The sequence below is a fragment of the Cricetulus griseus genome, chromosome 6 (genome assembly GCF_003668045.3).
Source record: "Cricetulus griseus strain 17A/GY chromosome 6, alternate assembly CriGri-PICRH-1.0, whole genome shotgun sequence".
Classification (NCBI taxonomy): Eukaryota; Metazoa; Chordata; class Mammalia; order Rodentia; family Cricetidae; genus Cricetulus; species Cricetulus griseus.
Genome location: NC_048599.1, coordinates 83,516,884 through 83,538,047, shown reverse-complemented (window position 1 = coordinate 83,538,047; position 21,164 = coordinate 83,516,884). Strand labels below are relative to the sequence as shown.

Below are 21,164 nucleotides of genomic sequence, written 5' to 3'. Positions count from 1 at the left end.
TCATAAGGACAACTTGGAAAAGTGTCGCTCAAAGACCCCCAGGAAGGCCAGGATGGATCAGGACATGAAGAGAGGAAAGAAATGAGAGAAGGGTCCCCTTGGACCCAGACAGTAGCCCAAGTAGCAGGGTAGCTCTGGTCTCCAGGCTTTGACTATGACTCCCAGGTGGCAGGAAGGCAGAGAGGGAAGCTGGAATTAGATCAGGCTCTGAGGAGAGCAGACACCACGCTATTCCTTCCAACACTGCCCCATCCTTCCTCTGCTGAGCCCATGGCAGACATAATTAATCAAACTTGAAATCCTGACGGACAACACTAATGGATTCAACACAGTCCTGACAGAGTCAGACATCTTGCAACCCAGTTGGCAACCTATTCTATTGTCAGAGTTGTGTGTGTGTGTGTGTGTGTGTGTGTGTGTGTGTGTGTGTGTGTGTGTGTTTTGGTTGTGAGCCTGTGAGTGTGAGTCTAGAGAAAATAACAAAATGTCATATGGACAGCATAAAATCAGAAAGTATGTCATGGTGGGAATGGCTGAGCGGTTGTGGGGTTCTTCAGAGCAAAGTTATGACCTTAACCTTTAGGAAGGAGAGAGTGAAGGGGCTACATGAAGAGGAGTGCAGGAAAATGGAAACCCCTTCTGTCTATTGAGGTGTAGTGAAGTTAGAGCTTCTGAAGGCAGGAGGCTGCATTGGGAGGTAGTGAGCCCCACTTGTGGAAGTATGCAAGGGGGTGAATTCTTGGCAGGGACCTTGAAGAACACATTCAAGCCTCAGCTCTGGGTAGAAAGAGAAACGAAAAATATTGGGGTGTCTTCCACTGGGGAGAATAGGGAGGGGTATGGCCCAAGGGGACAGGTGATGGGTGACAGTAGGCTTAGGTAGAGTCACAAGAACTTGATGCAGGCAGTTCCTGGACAGTTTACATTGGGATGTTGAGGGTCCTGGCTGGAGTGACAGCAGCCCAGAGATGACATTGTCATGCACATACTGTGTGAATGTGGACAAGTCACTGCCCTTTTCTGGGCCTTGGAGAGACTTTGATCCAAGAGATGAGGAAACCAAAGACTGTCACTGTCAGATCCACACACAACCACCTTCAGTCGGCCAGGAGCCCAGACAGCTTTGCCATCCAGCAGATGGCGCTGCAGATTCCACCCTCGTGGTGTGAAAGTGCATCTCCTTGGGGACTCTGAGCTCGTCCTCCAGGGTGTCTTTCTGCCTTCTGGTTGCTCAGATCCTGGAAATGCTAAGAGAGGGGGCCCAGGCCAGCGGACAGTCTAGTTTGACAGGGTCCAGGAGCTCTGAGGCTGATAATCCTTTGGTCTCAGGAACAGCTGGTCCCAGGCCAGCCCTAAGTCCTTGCTGAGCCCATGGTTCTTGCCTCGGAGCCAAGTGAGACATCTTCAGTTCACATCTGTCTTTTTTGTTTTGTTTTAAAAATGAGCTTCTATGCTCCTGGCCATCCAGGCTGGCTTTGCCTCCTCCCCTGGGGTCAGAGAACAGGGAAGGGAGGGGACTGGCTACTGGGCAGTGGTGGGCTGGGTATCTTCAGACCATGGCCTACTGGATGCCCCGGAAGAGGCACATGGCAAAGATCATGAGGAAAAGCTGCAGAGAAAGAAAGAAGATGACCCAGAGTCAGGTTTGGTGCTCGTCGAGGGACCACCCAGCATGCCTCCTGAGGATTTTTGACACCGCCCAGGGCAAGCACATGTTCACCATCCAAGAAGGGAGCTTTGAAAGTGAGCGGTCTGTTTAAACAATTCAAATCTGTATTCCTTGGGTTGGCAGAGACCTTAAGCAAAGCATAACCCTTCTTGGGCCCCGAGTGTGTACCAAACACTTACCATGCAAAGTAACTTTTAAGTGCTGTGTCAGCAGCCTTTCTAACCAGCAGGAAGTGAGGCGCTACAGGGAAGTGGTACAACCTGATTCAGGTCACACAGGGCCAGTGGGGTAGCCTGGCTTGAGAAGGGATATACTGCCCCCAGAGACCTTTCTTCCAGCCCCTGCAACCTCTGATAGCTCACGGGACATGATAAGGTCACAGTACTCTAAGCTTGACCTGTGGCTTCAGCAAGGCAAAGCTATGTACACTGGACACATTCTTGAAATTTGCCCAGCCTTGGGAAGATCTGTGTGTCTGTTGCTGGTTTTAGTTCCCACAGGAGGCTTTGTTTACTTCCAGCAGTGCTAGCATACAGCAAAGGGCTCAATACATGCTTGTGGAGTTAACAAATGATACCTCCATTTCCCCTGAGGCTTACACAGAACTATTATCCCGAGAGACAAGGCACAGGGGACACTGAACAAGGAGATATCCAGGGTGCCAGGTGACCAGAGCATCCTTGAAGGGGGCCCTGAAGAGCAGGAGGCAAGGGCCAAGCATCAGGATGCCTGGCTTCATTGCCCCAAAGTTCATCCTAGAATTGGCTGGGGGCCATGAGAAAGGAAGACTGAAGCACCATCTAGTGGTAGCTCAGATGTCAGCAGCCACTCAGGTGTGTATGCTCTGGGGCCTGGGATGAAGGGTACTAAAGTTCCATTGCCAAATTAAAGAGACACCCTGAACACTTGCAAAGGCAGGGTCCTATCAAGAAGTCCCCTACCCCAGCTTTCAAAACAGTTCACATATCCCACAAAGTGTGCTTGGATCGCAGAGCTGGGGTGGGGTGGGCCTGCCTGCTCTCACTATTCTGAGACAAGCAGACATGTAGCTTTCTTTAGGCTACAAGAATGTCTCCAGCGGCAGATGTTTGCAACAGTCAGCAGTCATGGACCTGGGAAGCAGGCTGTGTGTCTAGACCCCGGGGCTTTTCCAGGGGGCCCTACTCACCTCAATAGCCAGCACCCCAATGGCAAAGGCCCCAGCCAGGTAGACGTAGGTTTCGAAGGTGTTGAGGATCACCGTGTAACAGCCCTGGGAAAGAAAGGCCAGGGATAAGGGAGGTGCACTCTGCAGCTGGGCACCATGGTTGGCACTGAAGTCCCTGGCATTAGTCCCAAGGTTCAGCAACTGCAGGCTGCCATTTCCATACCAATGTGGGGAGAAGGAAATATCAGGTCATTTACAGACTTGACAACATCCCTCCTCAGTGGCTTCCGGTCCCTGAGACAGGCTGAAAACTTCCCAAGGCTAACTCAGCCTCAGACCCAGAGTAGAAGGAAATGTCCAAACACCCAGGCTTCCTGGTGCTCCTTACAAGTGGGGATTGGACCCCAAAGGCAGTGCTAGTTGGGCTAGGCTTCTTCAATGTGAATGTCCTATGGTGCTCACCTGCCCTCCAAGAGGGACAGCAGCTTGCAGAGGTTCACAGTGCCCCTCAGTCCCCGTTCTTGACCAGCCTGACTGCTGAAGGATTTTTCACCTGTGGCTCAAGGCCAGGCAAGCCAGCTTCATAGGAACAGCCACCTCCATGTGACTCTTGTGCCTACTGCCTCCTAGAATCTTGGGTGTCAAATAAGCAAGGGGAGACAAGACCTCCCCCACTGGGCCCCAGGCACATTATACTTTGTGTCCACCCCATGGTGGCAACAGACACCAGGCCATAACGAGTCCTCTCTGTGGGTTATATATACAGCAGTGCCGGGATCAAAGCTAGGCCCTAATGCTGACTATGAAAGAGCCACACCCACCCCAGCTCCGAATGAAATATACACATTTTTTTTTTTTTGAGATAGGATTTCATGTAGTCCTGGCTACCCTAGAACTCTGTAGTTAAGGATGACCTTGAACTTGTAATTCTCCTGGCTTTATCACCTGGGTGCTAGGATTACCCAGTTTATGGGGTGGTGGGATGGAACCTAGGCTTCATGCATGCTAGACAAGTCTATTGGCTGAGCTATACGTTCAGACATCTGAAACACATTCTTAAAGAAACAAGAGTTTTCTTTCTTTTGTGACTGTCTGAATATTCTTTGGGCTCAACTGGAGGACTTCCAAGTGGACTGGCTTGGTGGTTTGGTGAGGATGGGAATCATGCCCATCTCTGTGGGGTGACTGTTGGATTTCGGGTTCTACTGAGACTGGGGTCTTGGTGTTCAAATCTCTTGCTGTTTCCTACCCAGAACCCCAGTATCTTTGATTAGAAGTGAAACCGAGGAAGCTTTCTCTGAGCAAGAAGACACTAGTGGGATCTGATCAGGGACAGTGGATGCTAGCCCCACTAAGCTGAGAGGCTCTGTGATGGAGAATCACTGTGGCTCTGTGGTCCTCAGCCCAGGAGACAGTAGGAGTGTGCTCCTGGGGGAAGCGTCTAGAAATCAGGAGCTTGCAGGAGAAAGTTCAGGAAGCAGGAGGGGGAGGAGCCTGGCTGTGGGACTCTTTCCCAATCCCACCCAACTCCCAAGCCCTCAGCAGCTCCTTCAGTGAGGAGACTGCCTTCTCTATTATGTGCTCTTTCTTTGCAGACCTCCTGTCCTCAGCTCCCTGTCCAGAGCTCCCTGTCCTCAGCAAGGCCCTGGGTGGCTGCCTTCTGGTGAGGTGGGGGTGTCACACTTTCTCATAAGGGCGTGACTCAGTTGTCCAAATGTCTTTTGTTTATATTCCCTTGGCTTCTGAGAGACAGCGGGAGAGGCAAGGCTTCTGCCTCACAATCCTGAGCTCCTGAGCTGTGGCAGACTTTTCTTTCTTAGCAGGGGAAGGAGCAAGGGAGCAGTTGGGTCATCTGGTTTGGCTTTCAGTGAGCAGGTAATGGCTGAGGCCTATCAGCAGTGCGCTCCTGGAAGCATGAGACTCCACACATCCTCGGTGCTTCCCAAATCCTATTTGCTCTTCACATAGGTCCCTGTGATCCAAACCCTCAGTGGCCTTTTCTTTCCACAGCATCTGCATCCCAGTGCTCTCCATCTTTATGTCTGTCTCTTTCCCTGGGATAGGAAGGCAGGCTGTGTGGCAGAGGAGCTGAGCTCTGGCCTGTCCCAATCCAGGTACAGGGACAAGAGCTGATATTTTGTGACACCAAGTTCTTTTTTTCCAGGGGGGGGGTGTTTTCGAGACAGAGTTTCACTGTGATTTTGGAGGCTCTGCCTCCCGAGTGCTGGGATTAAAGGCATGCACCACCACTGCCCAGCAAGAGCTGAATTCTTGGTGTCAAGTTGGGCATCTGGCCTCAGCCCAATGATGCTCTCCCTTGGGACTCTAAGAACCTTAAGCTCCAGCCCATGCACATTCCAGCACTTTCTTCAAACAATTTTTTCACCCTTACAACTACCATTAGGGCAAGGATCACTTTTGTTTCTCTGGTTCACCATCTTCCTACCACCTCTCCCTAGACCAAGATCCCCATGGGAGCTGGGCCTTGTCTCTTGTGCTCACCTGTACCCTGGTATTTGGAATTCTCCCAGGGAAGTCTGACCAGGAGAGAAACCCAGGTATGACTCTCATCCTCATTCCCTCCTACCTCCCTGCCTGCCCTGCCCAACCTCTTTATGGAGGGGCAGGGCCTCTGGCCATCAGGAAAGTAGGGGACCAAGGGTGAAGTGGTGGTGTGCTCCTTGTTGAGGGGACACAGCTGGGACCTTTGTTTCCCCCTAAAGGAAACAAGGCTGAAATGAAACCCTCAGATTACAAGAGAAGAAAGATGTCTAGACGTTTCTCTGATTGTCTAGGGTCAGGTCAATGAGAGTCTGCTCTCCTGGGATCAAGGAATGCCCCTAACTGACCAGAGTAAGTATCCTCATACATAGAGTGCATGCCTAAGGAGCACCCCCACTCTTGCCACCCAACTCTGATTTTATTATTAGAAGTTTGGAAAACTCACCTTGGAACCACATCCCAAATTCCCATTGCACCCTGTACCCAGCTCATCTCCTGTTCCTGTGATCCTCTCCCCACTTCCTTAAATCTCAGAGGCATGATGAGTAGGAAGGAGCCTGTGCCACAGCCAGAACTCTGCCTAAAAAGCTCTCCACCATCTTCAGACCCCCTGGACAGACATTGTTTCCCCCAGCTCTGCGGGTATTTGTGGAGTGTCTTCCTGCAGGGAACAGGGCAGTACCTGTTTGTTTATGAATGGACTCCTCCCCAGCTGGCACTCCTCCCTACTCAACAGCATCCCGTCCCGAGTCTGGGGTTCCCTCCTGCAGCAGGCCTTGGGGACTTCCTCACTGTCCAGTGTCAGCAGCCGAAACACTGAGGCCGTCTTGAAGTCTTCAGGTCCATTGACCCCACAGCAGCCAAACTAGAAGAGACCCGGAAGTGGGAGCTAGAGCTGGACCAGAGGGAATGTTAGCCTCTGCCATGCCAGCTCCCTGTGCCCTCAGTGTGACGGTGGTGATGGCCCATGTCCCTGCACTTCAAGTCCTCTCTGTAAGAGGGGCATGGCAGTATGTTCCTTACCTTATGAACACTTGGTAAGCACTTCACATGTAGTTGCTATGATTTTACAATATGCTATGCTAATTATAATTGTTACATTTGGCATGTGTATATTATATGTGGATTTGTTCACGTGCAGATGTATTTGTGGGTGTTGGGGACGCGCACGCGTGCGTGTGTGTGTGTGTGTGTGTGTGTGTGTGTGTGTGTGTATGGAGGTCAGAGGTCAAGCTCAGATATCATTTTTCAGGTGCTGTCCTTTTCTCTCTCTCTCAGTGAGTGAATGTGTGTGTGTGTGTGTGTGTGTGTGTAGCCCTTGCTGCCCTGGAACTTGCTCTTGTAGACCAGGCTGGTTTTGAACTCAGAGTTCTGTCTGCCTTTGCCTCCTGAGTGCTGGGATGAAAGGTGTGTGCCGCCACCACCACCTAACTGCATTTTATGTTTTGAGACAGGGGCTTTTACTGGGACCTGAGGCTCATAGGTTAGGTTAGGCTGGCTGGCCAGTGAGCCCCAAGGATATATCTGTCTCCATTTCCTGAGTGCTGGGACTGTAAGTATACATCATAACACCTGGCTTTTTACATGGATGCCGGAAATGAAACTCAGTTCCTCATGATAGCAACAGCAAGCACTTTACTGACTCAACCCTCTCCCCAGCCTCTGTACTGATTATTATTAACATCAATGACAATAGCTAGTGTTTGAGACTTGAGTCAGGGGCAGAGAACAGATTTTGTGAGGAATCTGTGCTGTGATTTACTAGCTGTGACAGCTTAGAGTGCTGCACAAATGATGATTCACAGGCCAAGAGTGGGATCAGTGATTCTTGATTGATTGTTGATGTCTGGCACAGGCAGGGGATTGGAAGAGCCCTAGAGGCTGACCTCTAGAGCTTTTTCATGTCAACACTGTGGCTTTGAATGCTCATGCATCCCAGGATGGCATGGGCAGGGGCACTCACTGTGATCATGACCGAATTCCAAGTGGCAGAGAACACGTCCGTGTCATTATTGCCCTGGTAGTGCTTGGTGAGCTCCTTGGTGAAGAACTCGCGGGTGAGCTGGGGACAGAGGAGAGGGTGCTGAATCTTCTCAGCCTGGCTATCTTAAATTACCCATGTTGGTCAGGCACCCTTCCTAAGGCTTGGGGCCTTGCTGTGTCATCACAGGCCACTGCTATGACAAGGATATCTGCATGCATAGGCCTCAGCTAACCTCAGGATGGAACACACTGGGAAACCTGCTTAACCTTGCAACTCTTAGAGGATGACCATGGGAGGGGGCAACTGTCATTCCATCCTTCAGAATCAGCAGGTGCCAGGCCCAACCTACAAGGAGCCAGGGTGGGGGTAAAGAGAAAGCCTTCAGTTACCCATAGTTCCCAGCTATGTCTTCAAAGTCACTGTTCTCAACAGCTTCCTCAAGCTGGCTCCCTGAATCAGGAGGGCCCATGTGTCTTGTCCTTCCTACCCTCCTGTTTGGAGCTCAGGCCCTTCCAGCTATGGTACCAGGCCTTGTCCACTAGGCTCAGGGTAATATGCTGGCTGGAGCTTCTGGAATGAATGTCCTATGATGTAGGCTACTCAGAGGGACTGGTAGCCTAGCATGGCACACAACATGCCCAGACTGGGGTTGTCCTCTCCAACCACCTGACCATGTGACACCCATCATCAGAATGTCACTGGGTTGTATATAAATTCTAGAACCAGGCTGGAGCTTATATCAGGTGATTCAGAGGAGGGGACGCATAGGCACCCCTGGGTGAGGACTTATGGAAATACTCCTACAGGAGGAGACTTCATTGGGCTGGGTTGCTCTGGCCCCTGGCCTCTCCCTGAGGTGCAGGTTTAGGCTTGTGGAACTTAGCTAGTTCTAAGAGGCTCTTTGAGGAGGCCCCCAGTGCTCGGTGGGTAGTGAGGGTAGCAGTGTGGGAAGCTGAGTGGTACATACGTGTTCCCTGAAGATGAAGGCCAGGATGGCTGCTGAGAGCTCTACCAGGAAGATGATCAGGATAAACAGGAAAAACTGCAGAGAAAGATCAGGCATGAGGCCCACGTGGGGCACCATTTTACCACGCACCCTTCCGTGATAGATGGAGTGTACTCATCTTATAAGACAGACCTTCACTGCCATAAATCACTGTTTTCATAACAAACACACCAAAGATCTACCCTTGGAGCCACAGAGTTGCAATAAAATGTATGAGCAACGCAGACAAAATAAATCTGTCTTCTGAGCACATGGTCACTGAGAGAGGCTGCTTTGTTCAGTGTACAACCTGAAGAGCCCTACCTGGGGGCCCCAGAAGGAGGTTGCTGCTGTTGCTACTGCTGCTGCAATTTGCTTGGGCTCTCTTTGGGGATATTTCCCTCTATGAATTATCCAAGATGGGGGATCCTGGATCCTCGGGGATCCCAGGCTGGGCTTCCCACCCTATCAACCTCAAGGCCACTTTTTTCTTGCCCCAGTGCCTCTGTTGCCATGGAAATAGGGAGGCCATGCTATCTTCAGTGGAAGCAGGGAAGCCATGTTGTCTTCAGCTGAAATAGAGGCGTGAGGTGGTAAGGAAGGTAGTGGGACTCCCAGAAAGTCCAGGGAGGGAGTTAGATGTTCAACACCGAACTCTGTCTGCTCCACTCACTAAATTCCTGTTCCACAGATTAACCAGGATGCTCTGGTGTGTGGTCCTCCCAGGCTGGGTGGTCCCTTGTGCCAAAGTTGAGTTCCAGCCTCATTCCTGAGAGGCCTTCCTGACCTCTCCCAGCAGGCCCTATCTACATCATAGTATCAGACAGAGGCATCCCAGCAGATCCTTAATGTTGGACTTTGCCGCTTGCTGCAGGCTGCCTTCATGAGAGGCCTCAAAAATGAACAAATTGTCATGACGACCCTGTGATATGCTGTGTGTCTCAGTCTCTGGTCCTCACCAACACTATTTTGAACATAGGAAGAAGCACTTTGGCTTTCCTTCCCCAGTACACTTATAAACTCCACACGCTAGATGGAGCCAACAGCAGAGGACCCACAGTGAGCATACACAGAGGCTGGTCCCTATATCCCATCCTCCTGGCCACACTCAGGCTGGTCAGCCTTTATTGGCTGTACTGGACCAGAAGGAGATGGGGATGTTGGGCTTGGCCCGAGGATATCTCAGGTCCCTCTTTCTCAGTAACATGGGATTGGTAATGAGGATGGATGATGTAATGGAGTGAAAATGTCTGCATGATATGAAAGTGTCCCCAGGCCACTTGGATGAGCTGTAGAACCTACCTACTTCCTACTAAGAACTAAGCCATGACTTCTTAGATGCCCTGGGCCATGGTGGATGGCTCTTAGGGGTTTTCTCTTACAATTTCCTTTTCCCATCAGAAACTCTATCACTTTATCTTCATCCTGGGAGACCCCAGTCGTGTTCCTACTATGGCTTTTCTGCTCCAACACAGCTTCCCCAGAGACGTCCCAACTGTTGAACATTGGCCACTTTGGGAAGAATGAAAGATGGCTGTAAGGCACAGACAGGCCCCTAGACCTGTCAAATGGTCTGTCAATGCAATGTCCGAAGAAAGAAGGCCTATCTTAGACTATCCACGATGGGACTGTCTCCCTGGCCCACTGCTTTACAGTGGGAGTAATCTGTGGGTTCTCTGTATCCCTGATGGCCCTGCACTCCACTGTTCCAGGAGGTGGATGGGGAGGCATTCAGGTTCAAGCTGTCTCTGATCTCTGACACAGGCCCTGGCCTGGGATGTATGGCATCAGCCCCTGACTTTCCCATGGCTGTATCTATGGCTTTCTCTTGTCCATAGATGAGGAAGAGGAGGCTGGGGAGGTGATGACTGGCCCAAAGGTATGAAGACTGGAAGCCCCAGGTTAACTTTCTCCTTCTTGGGACTTCCTGTTGCCTCTGTGCTCAGAGAAGGCCTGCAGCCCAGGGGAAGCCTGACAGCTGAGTAGCAGCCATGCTGGAGACAGTGTGGGACAGCCAGGCACATGCAGGTGGAAAGTTGACTGCAACTAGAAACCCAGCGCTTCTCAAAGACTAGAGTAGTCTTGGGCTGAGGACAAGGAGCAGTGTGAAATTGGACAGAAAGTTTCCGAGGCCTGGGGTAGGAACCTGGCTGCTGCTCCCCAGTCTTTTCTGTCACCTTTTGACCTGGCCTCCATGAGTCTGGTTGTCTCTGGGCTGAGCAGCCACTGAGAGAGTGTCCTTGGAGCCTCCCCACCCTCCACCCGGGCAGAGATCTGGCACATTCACTTGGCCAGTCATCAGCTCTACTCTACACAAGCTCTCCAGGGCTCCTCCCTGTTCTGTGTCCTTCCTGACTGTTGGCAGGTTCTTAGTTTGTTGACCCCACAGTGATCCCTGCAATGCTAGTGATATCCAGGAGTCACAAATTATGGCTGGCACATGCCCATGCGTGGCCATTTTGCATTCTCCATGAGATAGATTTGCTTGAGAGCAACCTTGCTGATGTACTTGGAAGACCACCGAGAACCCGAAGACCAGCCTGAGCACCATCTAGGAAAACAGTACTGCCATGTCCTTTAGTCTCACCACCATGGTGCTCTCCTTTCTGCAGCTTAGGGAGGAGCATGCGCTCTGGGCAGCAACCCTCCATTTTACTGCCGAGCTGTGGCTCTAAGAGGAGGTGGTTTTGCTGCCATTTGGGGGTGATTGCAGGTGGTGGTATTGCAATTTTGGGGTGACTGCAGGAGCTTTCAGTTCTTAAGAATCGTGAATGGCCAGTTCTGATTCTTTTCATCTGCCATGTATCGAGTCAGAGCAGAGCTAAGTAAGGTGCACATTTCCCCAGTCGGCTGTGAGCACAGAATGACATTTGCGAAGATCTGGTTGTCCCTATTTTGCACATGAAGAGTCTTAGAGAGGTTAAACAGGCAGCCCTGGGATGCACAGTCAAACGTCAAAGCTCAAGCTCTCACCAACACCTTGGATCTGTCACCTCCTTGTGCCTCCAACCCAAAGCTTCTGAGATATTCTAGGCATGGACAAGCCAACACACAAAAGCAGACACAGGCTCACCCTGGGGTGGGCTGCACAGATCTGTAGACTCAGGAGAGATGCCAAGAATGAGTGTGGCAAATCTTGGCCTGGGAAAGGTGAAGAGAAGCCTGCCCATAGGCAGGGAGCCTGGGAGCTCCCACCCAGGACAGATCCGCCCTGCTCAGGGTGTGAATTTCAAGAGGAAAGTTCAGGCTGTAATACCTATTCTGGAGACAATGCTATTTTGGTTCCCCTGGACTCCTCCAGCCCAGTGACTTCCTCCTGTGCCCACAGTTTCCTGCTGCTGCGGACTTTCCCCAGGGAACCAAGGATGCCCTCTCTCTCAGGGAATTCCCACCCTTTGATTTCTACCTCTGAGGTTTGAAGAGCCTGGGTTCTTTTATCTATGGGGAAGGTCCTGGTTCTCCTTCCTAATAAACAGTCCCCAGTGTCCACATGGTACAGCTCATGTAACTGTTAAATACACTCACTTTCTTCCCTCTTTCACCTCCCTGCCCTTGTTAAAATTAGAATCTTTAGGTAAGTTGGACATAGGACTCCTTGTGACATTCGGAGGAGACACACAGGAAATGGCCAGGATAGACCATTAGTAGAGGCATGGCAAGAGCTGGTGTTGGGGACACTGACCCACACTTAGCTAGGCTAGCCATTAGGTGACTAGTCACTGGGCCAATTGTCCTCAGACTTGGGGTTCTTAGCCTCAGAACCAGATAAGGGTCGCTCCATGTTCAAGGCTTATTGCTACAGACCTTGGGGCCAGGATCCTGGGACGGCTAAAGCCATGTTCTGTTTTCCCTGCCCAGACAGCCAGGCTAAGGAGGAAGTCAAAAGCCTTCAGAGAGCCAGAGATGCCACCAGGGTCTGACTCAGTGGCCCTCTTCAACAGGAGCAACCACACAGCCAGCTTCAGGTTGGGAAAGAGAACTGGTTGGAACCTTTCAGAAAACCTTCCAGAAGAGCTAGGGCTGTAGCTCAGTAGGCAGAATGCTTGCCTAGCATATTCAGTCCTGGGCTGAATCCCCAGCATTGTACAAACTGGACCTGTGGGCACACCTGGAATCCTGGCACTTGGTGGGGGGGTGGTGGGGGCAGGGGGAGCAGAAGTTCAAGATCATTATCTTGCTCCCATAGCAGCTCGGGCTTCACGACACTATCTTAGAAAAACAGAAGAGCTTCTCAAAGTGTCAATGCCCCTCAACGCCACCCCACCACATGCATACCGCCAGTACAGTGTTTGCACACAACTCCCACACTATTACATAACCCACAAAGCATACAACACAGGCACACACAGCATATACACATGGTAAAACACATATGTACATGTAATATATACACATGCCCTCATAATAAACTATACAGGGTACCACATACCACATATGCACACAAAACAAACATTCACGTCTACATGCACACATTTAGAACACACATACACACATGCCTACAGCCCTAGTGTATCCCTCTTGCACAGTATTTTGGCCTGCCAAGATCTGTTCTGGGTTGGGGCCTGAACAGACCTGGTTTGGATGGCAGCAGTCTGAGTATTCTGCCCTGCCTCTGATCCACACTGATTTTAGGTTTGCTTGGGAGCAGGGTGAGCAGAGAACAGATAGCAGCAGAGTGATAGGGAGGGAAAGAAAAGGGAGCAGGAAGGGAAACTGAGAGATGGCAGAAGCAGAAAGGGGAGAGGAGGAGCCGATGTAGAGATGAGAAGGACCAAGTGGAGACTGAGAGGGTCAGCAAGGACCTGGCTGGGACAGCTCTTAGCTGTCCTAAGGGGACTAGGTTGATTCAGCCTGTCCCCAGCTCTCAACCTTCTCCTTAAACTTCACAAAATACAAATGGCCCATTCTCCTCTCCAGCTGGCAGAGTGCAGAGCACACTTAGCCGAGGCTGGCAAAGCAGCAGAGCGCAGCCTGCTCTCAGCCAAGAGCACAGGCTGCCTTCCGGGCTTGGCTGCAGGGATGGACCCATTAACAGTGATACATCCCCGGAGGCCAAGGAGAGGCAGGGAAGACACGACCCGCTTTCCACATCCTTTTTCTTTGCCCCCCTCTCTGTCTCTCCCCCCTCTCATTGAGAAAGAATCTAACACTGTAGCCCAGGCTGGCCTTGACCTCCCAGCAGTCCTGTGTTAGCCTCCCTAATGCTGGGATTACAGGTGTATACCAGCCTGCAGGGTTCACAAACCCTCTTTTTATGCGTGCATATTTGTATATGTATTTTCAATCAGCATGCAAAGTAGCAAGTTTCTTTATGGCATTTTCATACCTCTTTAGTTTGGGTTGCTCCGCCTATGCACTCCCTCATCTCCCCCCATCTCCTCACACCTTCCTTCTTAGCACCCATAATCCACTTTTCATATGTATTCTGGTATCTTCCCATCCCTCCATTAAAGCCTCTTTTTCCCCCCTCTCTTGGGCCCCTTGCTAGTTTTCTGGCCTCTACCCAATACTTACTCCCACATAAATACACATAAATAAAAATTAGAAGCTTGGATGTGCATGAGAAAGAATATGAGCTATTTGTCTTTCTGAGCCTGAGTCACCTCACTTAATGTAATATTTTCCACTTCCACCCATTTTGCTTGCAAATTTAATAAATTTCAGTTTTCTTTATGACTGAATAAATCCCGTTGCGTATATACACCTCATTTTCATTATCCATCCATCCATTTTCTGGCTACTGTGCATACAGCAACAGTGAACACGGATGGGCAAGCGTCTCTGTGGCAGGATATAGAACCCTTTGAGTACATGCCTAGGAGTGGCACAGATGGGTCCTTCTGAGCCCTGGCTCCCAAGACAGAGCTGCTACATACAGGAGCTGACTGATGGAGAAGGGACATTCCACCAGGGGGCACCCGCAGGTTTCTTTGTCTCTCCCAGTAAAGTTGGCTATGTTATGCTCTGAGAAATAAAAGGACCTACAGCTCCCCTGCGGCTCATGTCACAGGCCATTGCACTTCCTCTCTGGGAGGTGGAGCACACAGCTATGGTAGGAATGAGCCACATGGGGGGGTGTCTTAATCGGGGAGGAGCCCCAGGCCAGATGTCTTCCTCTAGCACGCCTTTTGCCACTATCTGTGGCAAAAAAAAAAAAAAAAAAAAAAAAAAAAAAAAAAAAAAAAAAAAAGCAAAAAAGCAAAAAACCTGTTTCAAAAACTTGCAAGGCAGTGCCTTTGATCTCTGCACACTTGCCTGTGTCCTTGCTCAGGGGAATCCCCCTGGGGTCTGAACCCAGTGGCCTGCCCTCCAGGAGTAAGACATTGACCAGTGTTTCCTACACCAGCTCCTGAGCCTGACATTTGTTCTGGGCCTTGGTTGGTCCATAGTTGGTGAAGTACCCTCCATGGGTCCCCTATGAGGAAGTCCTTCAGCCCACCAGCCAAGGTGGTCCCATCACTGAATTGCATTCCATCTATGCACAAGGAACATTTGCAGGTTTAAGGTATGTATACATTCCTAAGCGGGAACCCTGCAGCAGCGCTGGGCTCAACATTGAAGTTTTCTTGGCCCCAGGTCCACAGAAGCTCCTGGAAGAGAAACCCACCCACCAAGACCAGGACAGCAAGCCCACCTCACCCCAGCCCAGGGGAATCCAGAGAAAGACCGTCTGCTGCTGCTTGGTCTGTAGAGCTTCCTCCAGCAGAGCTAGTCGATCCCTTGACAGTCAAAAATGCTGAGGCTGAGAGGTTAAGAAACCAGATGGGAAGCACAGAGTAGGGTACACCCTCACACCCAGGCTTGCCTCCTGCCTAGTACATCCTCAGTGGTTAGGTCACCTCTCACAGTTTGGGCACGAGGGAGAGGACAGTTAGTTACTCCAGGTCCCTGACCCATCTCTAGCACCAAGGGAACTGCAAAGGTACCCCCAAAGCAGGAGTAGAAGGTTGTGATCGTTAACATGGACTGTCAACTTGGCAGGATCTAGAGTTACCTAGGACACACGCCTCTAGCCGCATCTGTGAGGGAGTTTCTAGGTTGGGTTAACCACAGAGGGAAGATGTGCCCTATATGTGCATCACCACCTCCATAGGCTGGGATCCCAGAATGAATAAAAAGGAGAAAGTGAGTCTCTCTCTGCTTCCTGACCACAAAGACAATGTGACCAGCTGCCTCAAGATCCTGCCACCATGCCTTCCCCCCTTGATAGATTACACCTCCAAAATGAGCCAGAAGAAACCTTTCTTTCCCTAAGTTGCTTTTGTCAGGCAATTTGTCATAGCCACGAGAAAAGTAACAAATACAAAGAATTAACAAGCAGCTTCAGAAAGCATTCCATATCCCGTGGGGACATGGGGAGCTGCAGGGTAAGTGATCTGTCCAACAGCCAGCTTGGCTTCATCACTAAGGTTCTATAGGTCAGGGCTTTGGGAGGAAGGAAACCATCATAGCCAACACCAATGTCCTCAGTGGACTGTACCCTGAGAAGCCTGACTGGTTAGACTCAACAGGTCAAGGTCACTCCAAGAACTGGGAGCAGAGGCCCCACACAAACAGCAGACTTAGGAGCTGGGGCAGCAAAGCTCAGGGACTGCCTTGCTCCTAGAGGGCAGTCCACTCACTCAGCTTAGCCCCCAGGGAGACTTGAGCATGAACACAGCCAAGTGTGCAGTGGCCTAGGGCACTGGTGTGACTTTCTGAGGGTGGGGGGCAGGAGAAGCCAACTCCCAGAGGCATTGTGGGAAGTCCCAGGGCTGCACAGGGTCACTCTGTGTGATGGATGGTGAGGAGTTAGAGTGGGGGAGAGGAGGGAGGCTGACTTAGGAGGCAGCTAAGAATCTTCAAACACAAGTGTTCCAACAAGCCATCCTCACACTACTCGTCACAGCTGAGCCACGAATGAACTAGAACACTTCGGGCCTCTCATTAGTCACAAAGCTAAAATGTAAACTGATGACACTAAATACAGTTACCAACCGCTTCCTGCCCCATAGCTAAGAGGCAAGTTTATGATAGCAACTCAGTTAGCTATCTCCTATCCTTAAACAGCCATCTTCGTCTCAGAGCTACTTAGTACAGACCGTACCAGACCTGAAGTTAAACTAATAGAACGTGGTTAGCTATTTTTTCCATTATTGGTCTAGGCAAGTGGAGAACATCTTCCATGTCCAAAAGCTCAGCTATCATCCTGGGCAGAACTCAGTTTTCACGTCCACCTCAAAAGCCTCATTGTATCAAGATTTGAGGAACCAGGTTCTTCGTTCTCTCACACAGTCTCATCTTGATCCTCCAAAACGTGGCTTCCTACTTCTGTCAAATTCAAAGCGTTCTCAACCTTTCTTCTGGTCTCTGCTTCATGCTTCTGAAAATGTACACTGGGATGGTGTCCCTGACCTTAGGCCTCCTCACCCAAGGGTGAGACAACAGTCTAGTGTTTCAGTAACAGCCTCTGCACAGTCTCCCGCAGGACTGTGATTAAATAGCTGGACATCTCAGGCCCTCCAGACCACTGAAATCAATCAGTGGGCTGGAGATTGAACCCAGGACTTTGTGTGTGGCATGTAGGTTCTCTACCACTGGGTTACACCCCCAGATCCCAGGGCCTACTGGCCTTACTGCTGACAGTCACAGAGGTGGGAAGAACTTTTTGGATTCTGAAACCACCTTTGGTTTGGGAGTCAGCAGCCTTCTATCCCACCCATAGCAACTGCAGGTAGAGTCGGGGTGAGGGATGGGTCACTCACAAATAGCAGCAGACACCTGTTCTCTCGGACAGCCCCGCAGCAGCCCAGGAAGCCCAGAAGAAACAGCAGGCCGCCCATGGCCAGGACGATGTAGGCGCCGGTGGTCAGCAGTGGGTTGGTAGCCACAATCTCCCGGAAGCCAGTGGGATCCACGAGGACCCAGATGCCAACCCCCAGCAGGCAGGCTCCTCCCAGCTGTCCATAGGCAGGCATGGAGGAAAGAGGACAGACAGTGCAGTTAGATTCTCCTTCCACAGCCTCCCCTCAGTGCTGAGATCTGCAGGATTGGGCAGGATCTCAACATGCTAAGCCCAAATCTCCACAGCCCACAGCCCACTTAGAGTCTTCTGTGGGACTCAAAGTGGCCTGTGGTTCCTTGGCCTTCTCATAGCTCACACCCTCTCAATCTACTTTCTGACTTGTGTGCCTCTGCAGGCTATGGAGGACTGTGTTACACAGGGTTTATTTGTGTGCCTATGGAGGACTGTGTTACACAGGGTTTATTTGTGACTCTCATATGCTTCTTAAATGTCACAGCTCCAAGCTTATGAAGTTTCCACATTGTGGCCCAGGGGAAGTCAATGACTTGCAAAAGGTCACCTCTCAAGTTCATGGCAGAGTCAAGGCTGCAGCCTAGATCTCCCAGACATTGAACAAATCTCCATGGACAAGCTCTGAGAGTGACGCTGAGCTCATAGTAGCCACACGAGCGGCAGGGTTTGCTCAATGAACTCCCACTCCCATTCCTCTCTCTCTCTCTCTCTTGCTCTCTCTCTCTCTCTCTTGCTCTCTGTCTCTGTCTCTCTCTCTCTCTGTCTCTCTCTGTCTCTCTCTGTCTCTGTCTCTGTCTCTGTCTCTCTCTCTCTCTCTCTCTCTCTCTCTCTCTCTTTTGTGGAGGGTTCAAGACAGGGCTTCTCTGTGTAGGTAGGCTTGGCTGTCCCGGAACTCACTCTGTAGACCAGGCTGTCTCAGAACTTAGAGGTCCATCTGCTTCTGCCTCCCAAGTGTGGGATTAAAGGTGAGCATGTGCCACCACTGCCTGGCTGAAGTCCCATTCTTAAATATGTACCCCAAAGCCTTTTCCATAGCCCACCTCTCTCTACATCTTGCTCATCTTGGCTGAGAAGTGGCCTAAGCTGGAGTAGGGGCTGTGTCTGCTGTTTATTAGCTGTGTGACTTTAAGTAAGTGGCTGACTCTTTCCAAGCCTTGGCACCCTCATGGCACCCACAGCAGCTCCAGCAGAGCAGTCACAGCAGACTTCAGTGGGCCTATATTCTATTTCTTGAGTAGGGACAGTATTGGAAGTGGGTCCGCCGTGTGTGGAAGTGGTTTGACATTGATGCTGGGGGGTGTGTGTGCAGGTGAAGAACAGCAGGTAGGCTGGGGGTCACTACCAGCTCTGGCTGACCCAGCAGGTCTGTAAGCTGTGGGCTAGAAAGCTGGGTGAGAGCTATTGGCAGGTGCATAAGGTGGGTGGGTGGAGAGACTGGAGGAGAAGAGGGCAGGCTGCAGGAGAGGCCACAGCTGGTTTTTGCAGCTAACTTTTACCTCAGTTTCCCCACAAATCCTCCAGTAAGGTCTGCTCCTCTCATCACTATGGGTGGCTTTGGAGTTAAAGTCATCCACTGAGAGATGACAAAGGAGGGTCCAGGCATGGGAAAAATAGGCTGAGGTCCCCAGCTAGGAAAATGCCACTTTGTCTGTAGGCTGCCTAGCTCCAAGGTCCAGGAAGTGGGTTCCAGGAAAACATAAGAAGCCGTGAAAATGGACAGGCAGAAACGCAGACAGCCTGCCACTGCCAGCAAAGGGACTTTATTCCTCCAGGATGTCCCGAGGGGCCAGTGGTGGTGCCTGAGCTAGAGGGCCAGGATTTGTCAGACAAGACTATGGAGGCCCAAGAAGTGGGGAGTGGGGGCTCTGTTACTGGAAGGGGCCTCGAGCCTAAGTAGGGTGGGCTGATAGCATGGAAGAGGCTTCCTGATGCCAGCACTTCTGTCCCTTCATACACAGCCCGTGGTTTGGAGGGAGATGGACAAGCTTGTTCTGTACTGGCCACGTTCTAGTCACCTTGTTATCTATCTTGCTAAATTTTCAAAAAGCCTGTTTTGGTGAGTCATTAAGAGATGAAGATGTTAGCCAGGTGGTGGTGGCACATGCACTAAGGAGGCAGAGGCAGGCAGACCTTTTGAGTTCAAGACCAGCCTGGTCCAGGACAGCCAGGGCTACACAGAGAAATCCTGTCTTGAAAACCAAAATAAAACAGACAAAACAAGAGAGATGAAGACGTTGAGGTTCGGAGTGATGAGATGTGCTTCAGCTTCGGAGTTGGGGTGTCAAGGCAGGCTCCTCCTAGAAGCTCCCAATTACACAGGTGGCTACAAGGCTGGCGTGAACAGCTCTGAGGTCACTGCTTGATCGTGTTGGGGGTGGTGGTAAGCAGGCAGGCGCACATGCATGTGGAGGCCAAAAGTCAATCCCAGGCTCTGTTCCCCAGGAGCCATCCACACTGTTTTTGAGTCAGTGTTAGGTTAGGCAAAGCCTCGGAATGTCTTCCAGAGCTGGAGTTATGAGCATGTGCCATCACATTTGACTTTTTATGTGGGTTCTAGGGATGGAACTTGGGATGTAAATGAGCCATCTCCCTAGTCCCTTTAGCTCATCCTTTGCCAGCAGCTCTTCCATCTCAGGGCCTGGCTGAAATGTCTACCGTGAAGGGGGTAGAGACAGTCAATGCCAGGCCTCCCAGGAAGCTGACTGGCCAGGCTCGGCTACCTCTAGGTACTCAACTTCCCGGGGCCATTTTAGGGAGGAGGCTAGGCCTGTCACTAGCAGAGGCCACAGACCCAGGGGACACCCAGGGGAGACCCAGGGGCACTTACAAATACGAAGAAATTGAAAACAAACATCAGATACTTCATGCAGCTCAGACAGTCGCCCTCCATGGTGCTCCACCTAGAAAACAAGGCCAATCAATTCTTCACCTGGAGACACTGAGATTCCTCCGGCTGGAGCCCAACTCGATCCCACCCAGCTGGGAATCTCAGGATTAAAAAGCTGAAACCTTGCAGGGTTCCTGGCTTCATACCTAGCTGAAGTATCCATCCTGTTATCTCCTCCCTTTTGCCCAGACACTCCCTGAACACCAGGGACCTTGACACAGAGACCCAGGTTGGGAAACTGGGACAGTTAAAAGGATAGGGGTTTTCACTGGGAGGCATGCTTGGGTGAGGGGCCTCTGGGCAACAGGTCCAGGCTGTTGCTCCTGTCTCCTCCTTGTAGAAGGGCATGAGGAGGTAACTCCCAGCCTGCTCTCCACTGCACTCCCCCTGTCCTACACCCCCCAGTGGAAGAGTTGGGCTCACACCAGGTCAGGTTGGCCCTTGATGCTGGCTCCGTTTCCATGTTTCAGGGCTAGGATTGAAGGAGTTTATGTAATGGCCTGCCTTTATCAAACATCCATCATTCCCCTGAGCAATCTGAAAACAGGGTTTCCTCCCAAGAGGACTTGTCTGCTCCCAATCCAAGACACTGGCCCCTAAGCTTGCTGGAGATGGAGGGCTGAGTCCTGGGCTTTGGGGGTGGGGGTGAGTGTTGGAGGTGGAGAATACTGAAAATAACCAGGGTTTGCCTGGTGTCAGGAAACCCAGTTAGAGACCTACTGACCCAAGCATCTGAGGGTCCTATGCTTACAGCTGCATGTCATGCACTTACTGCTTCAAGTAGACTAAAAGCTCGGGGCTTTGAGAGGTACTTATGTGTGACACAACTAAGTGCTAACTTAGGATTGGCCTGGGATCCCTTACGCCACTAGCATATCACTGATAGTCATCATTCTTCCTGAAGAGTTGACAACCATTAATGTGGCCAATGACATGTAGCCAGCCAGTGATGGGCCCTGCCTGGAGCAGCCCGGCACCCTGCGGGCACCACCTGCTGTAGGTGCTGGGTGGTTATTCAGAAGTGCACATGGGCCTCAGGGAGACATACTGCCCCAAAAGCCATGGCCAGTGTGTTCACTGAGACACTTACAGTGTCTAGGACAGACCGGTGCGGTGACATCAGTTAACACAGCTTCACCAATGAGTGAATGAATGCATGGTAGAAAAGAGAAAACAAAAAGACAAAATGGCAG

The 21,164-nt window shown here is 51.0% G+C and overlaps 1 protein-coding gene across 1 annotated transcript; it reads right to left on the bottom strand.

Annotated features, from left to right (window-relative positions):
* Window positions 1–1,561: 1,561 nt before the first annotated feature.
* Window positions 1,562–19,974, bottom strand: Tspan18 (tetraspanin 18). Its single transcript, XM_035446132.1, has 7 exons — window positions 19,912–19,974; window positions 17,032–17,226; window positions 8,270–8,344; window positions 7,282–7,380; window positions 6,001–6,183; window positions 2,838–2,921; window positions 1,562–1,609 (listed from the first exon to the last, which is right to left on the bottom strand). Exons 1-7 carry the CDS (start codon window positions 19,972–19,974, stop codon window positions 1,562–1,564), a joined length of 747 nt encoding a protein of 248 aa, XP_035302023.1.
* Between the last annotated feature and the right edge of the window lie 1,190 nt (window positions 19,975–21,164).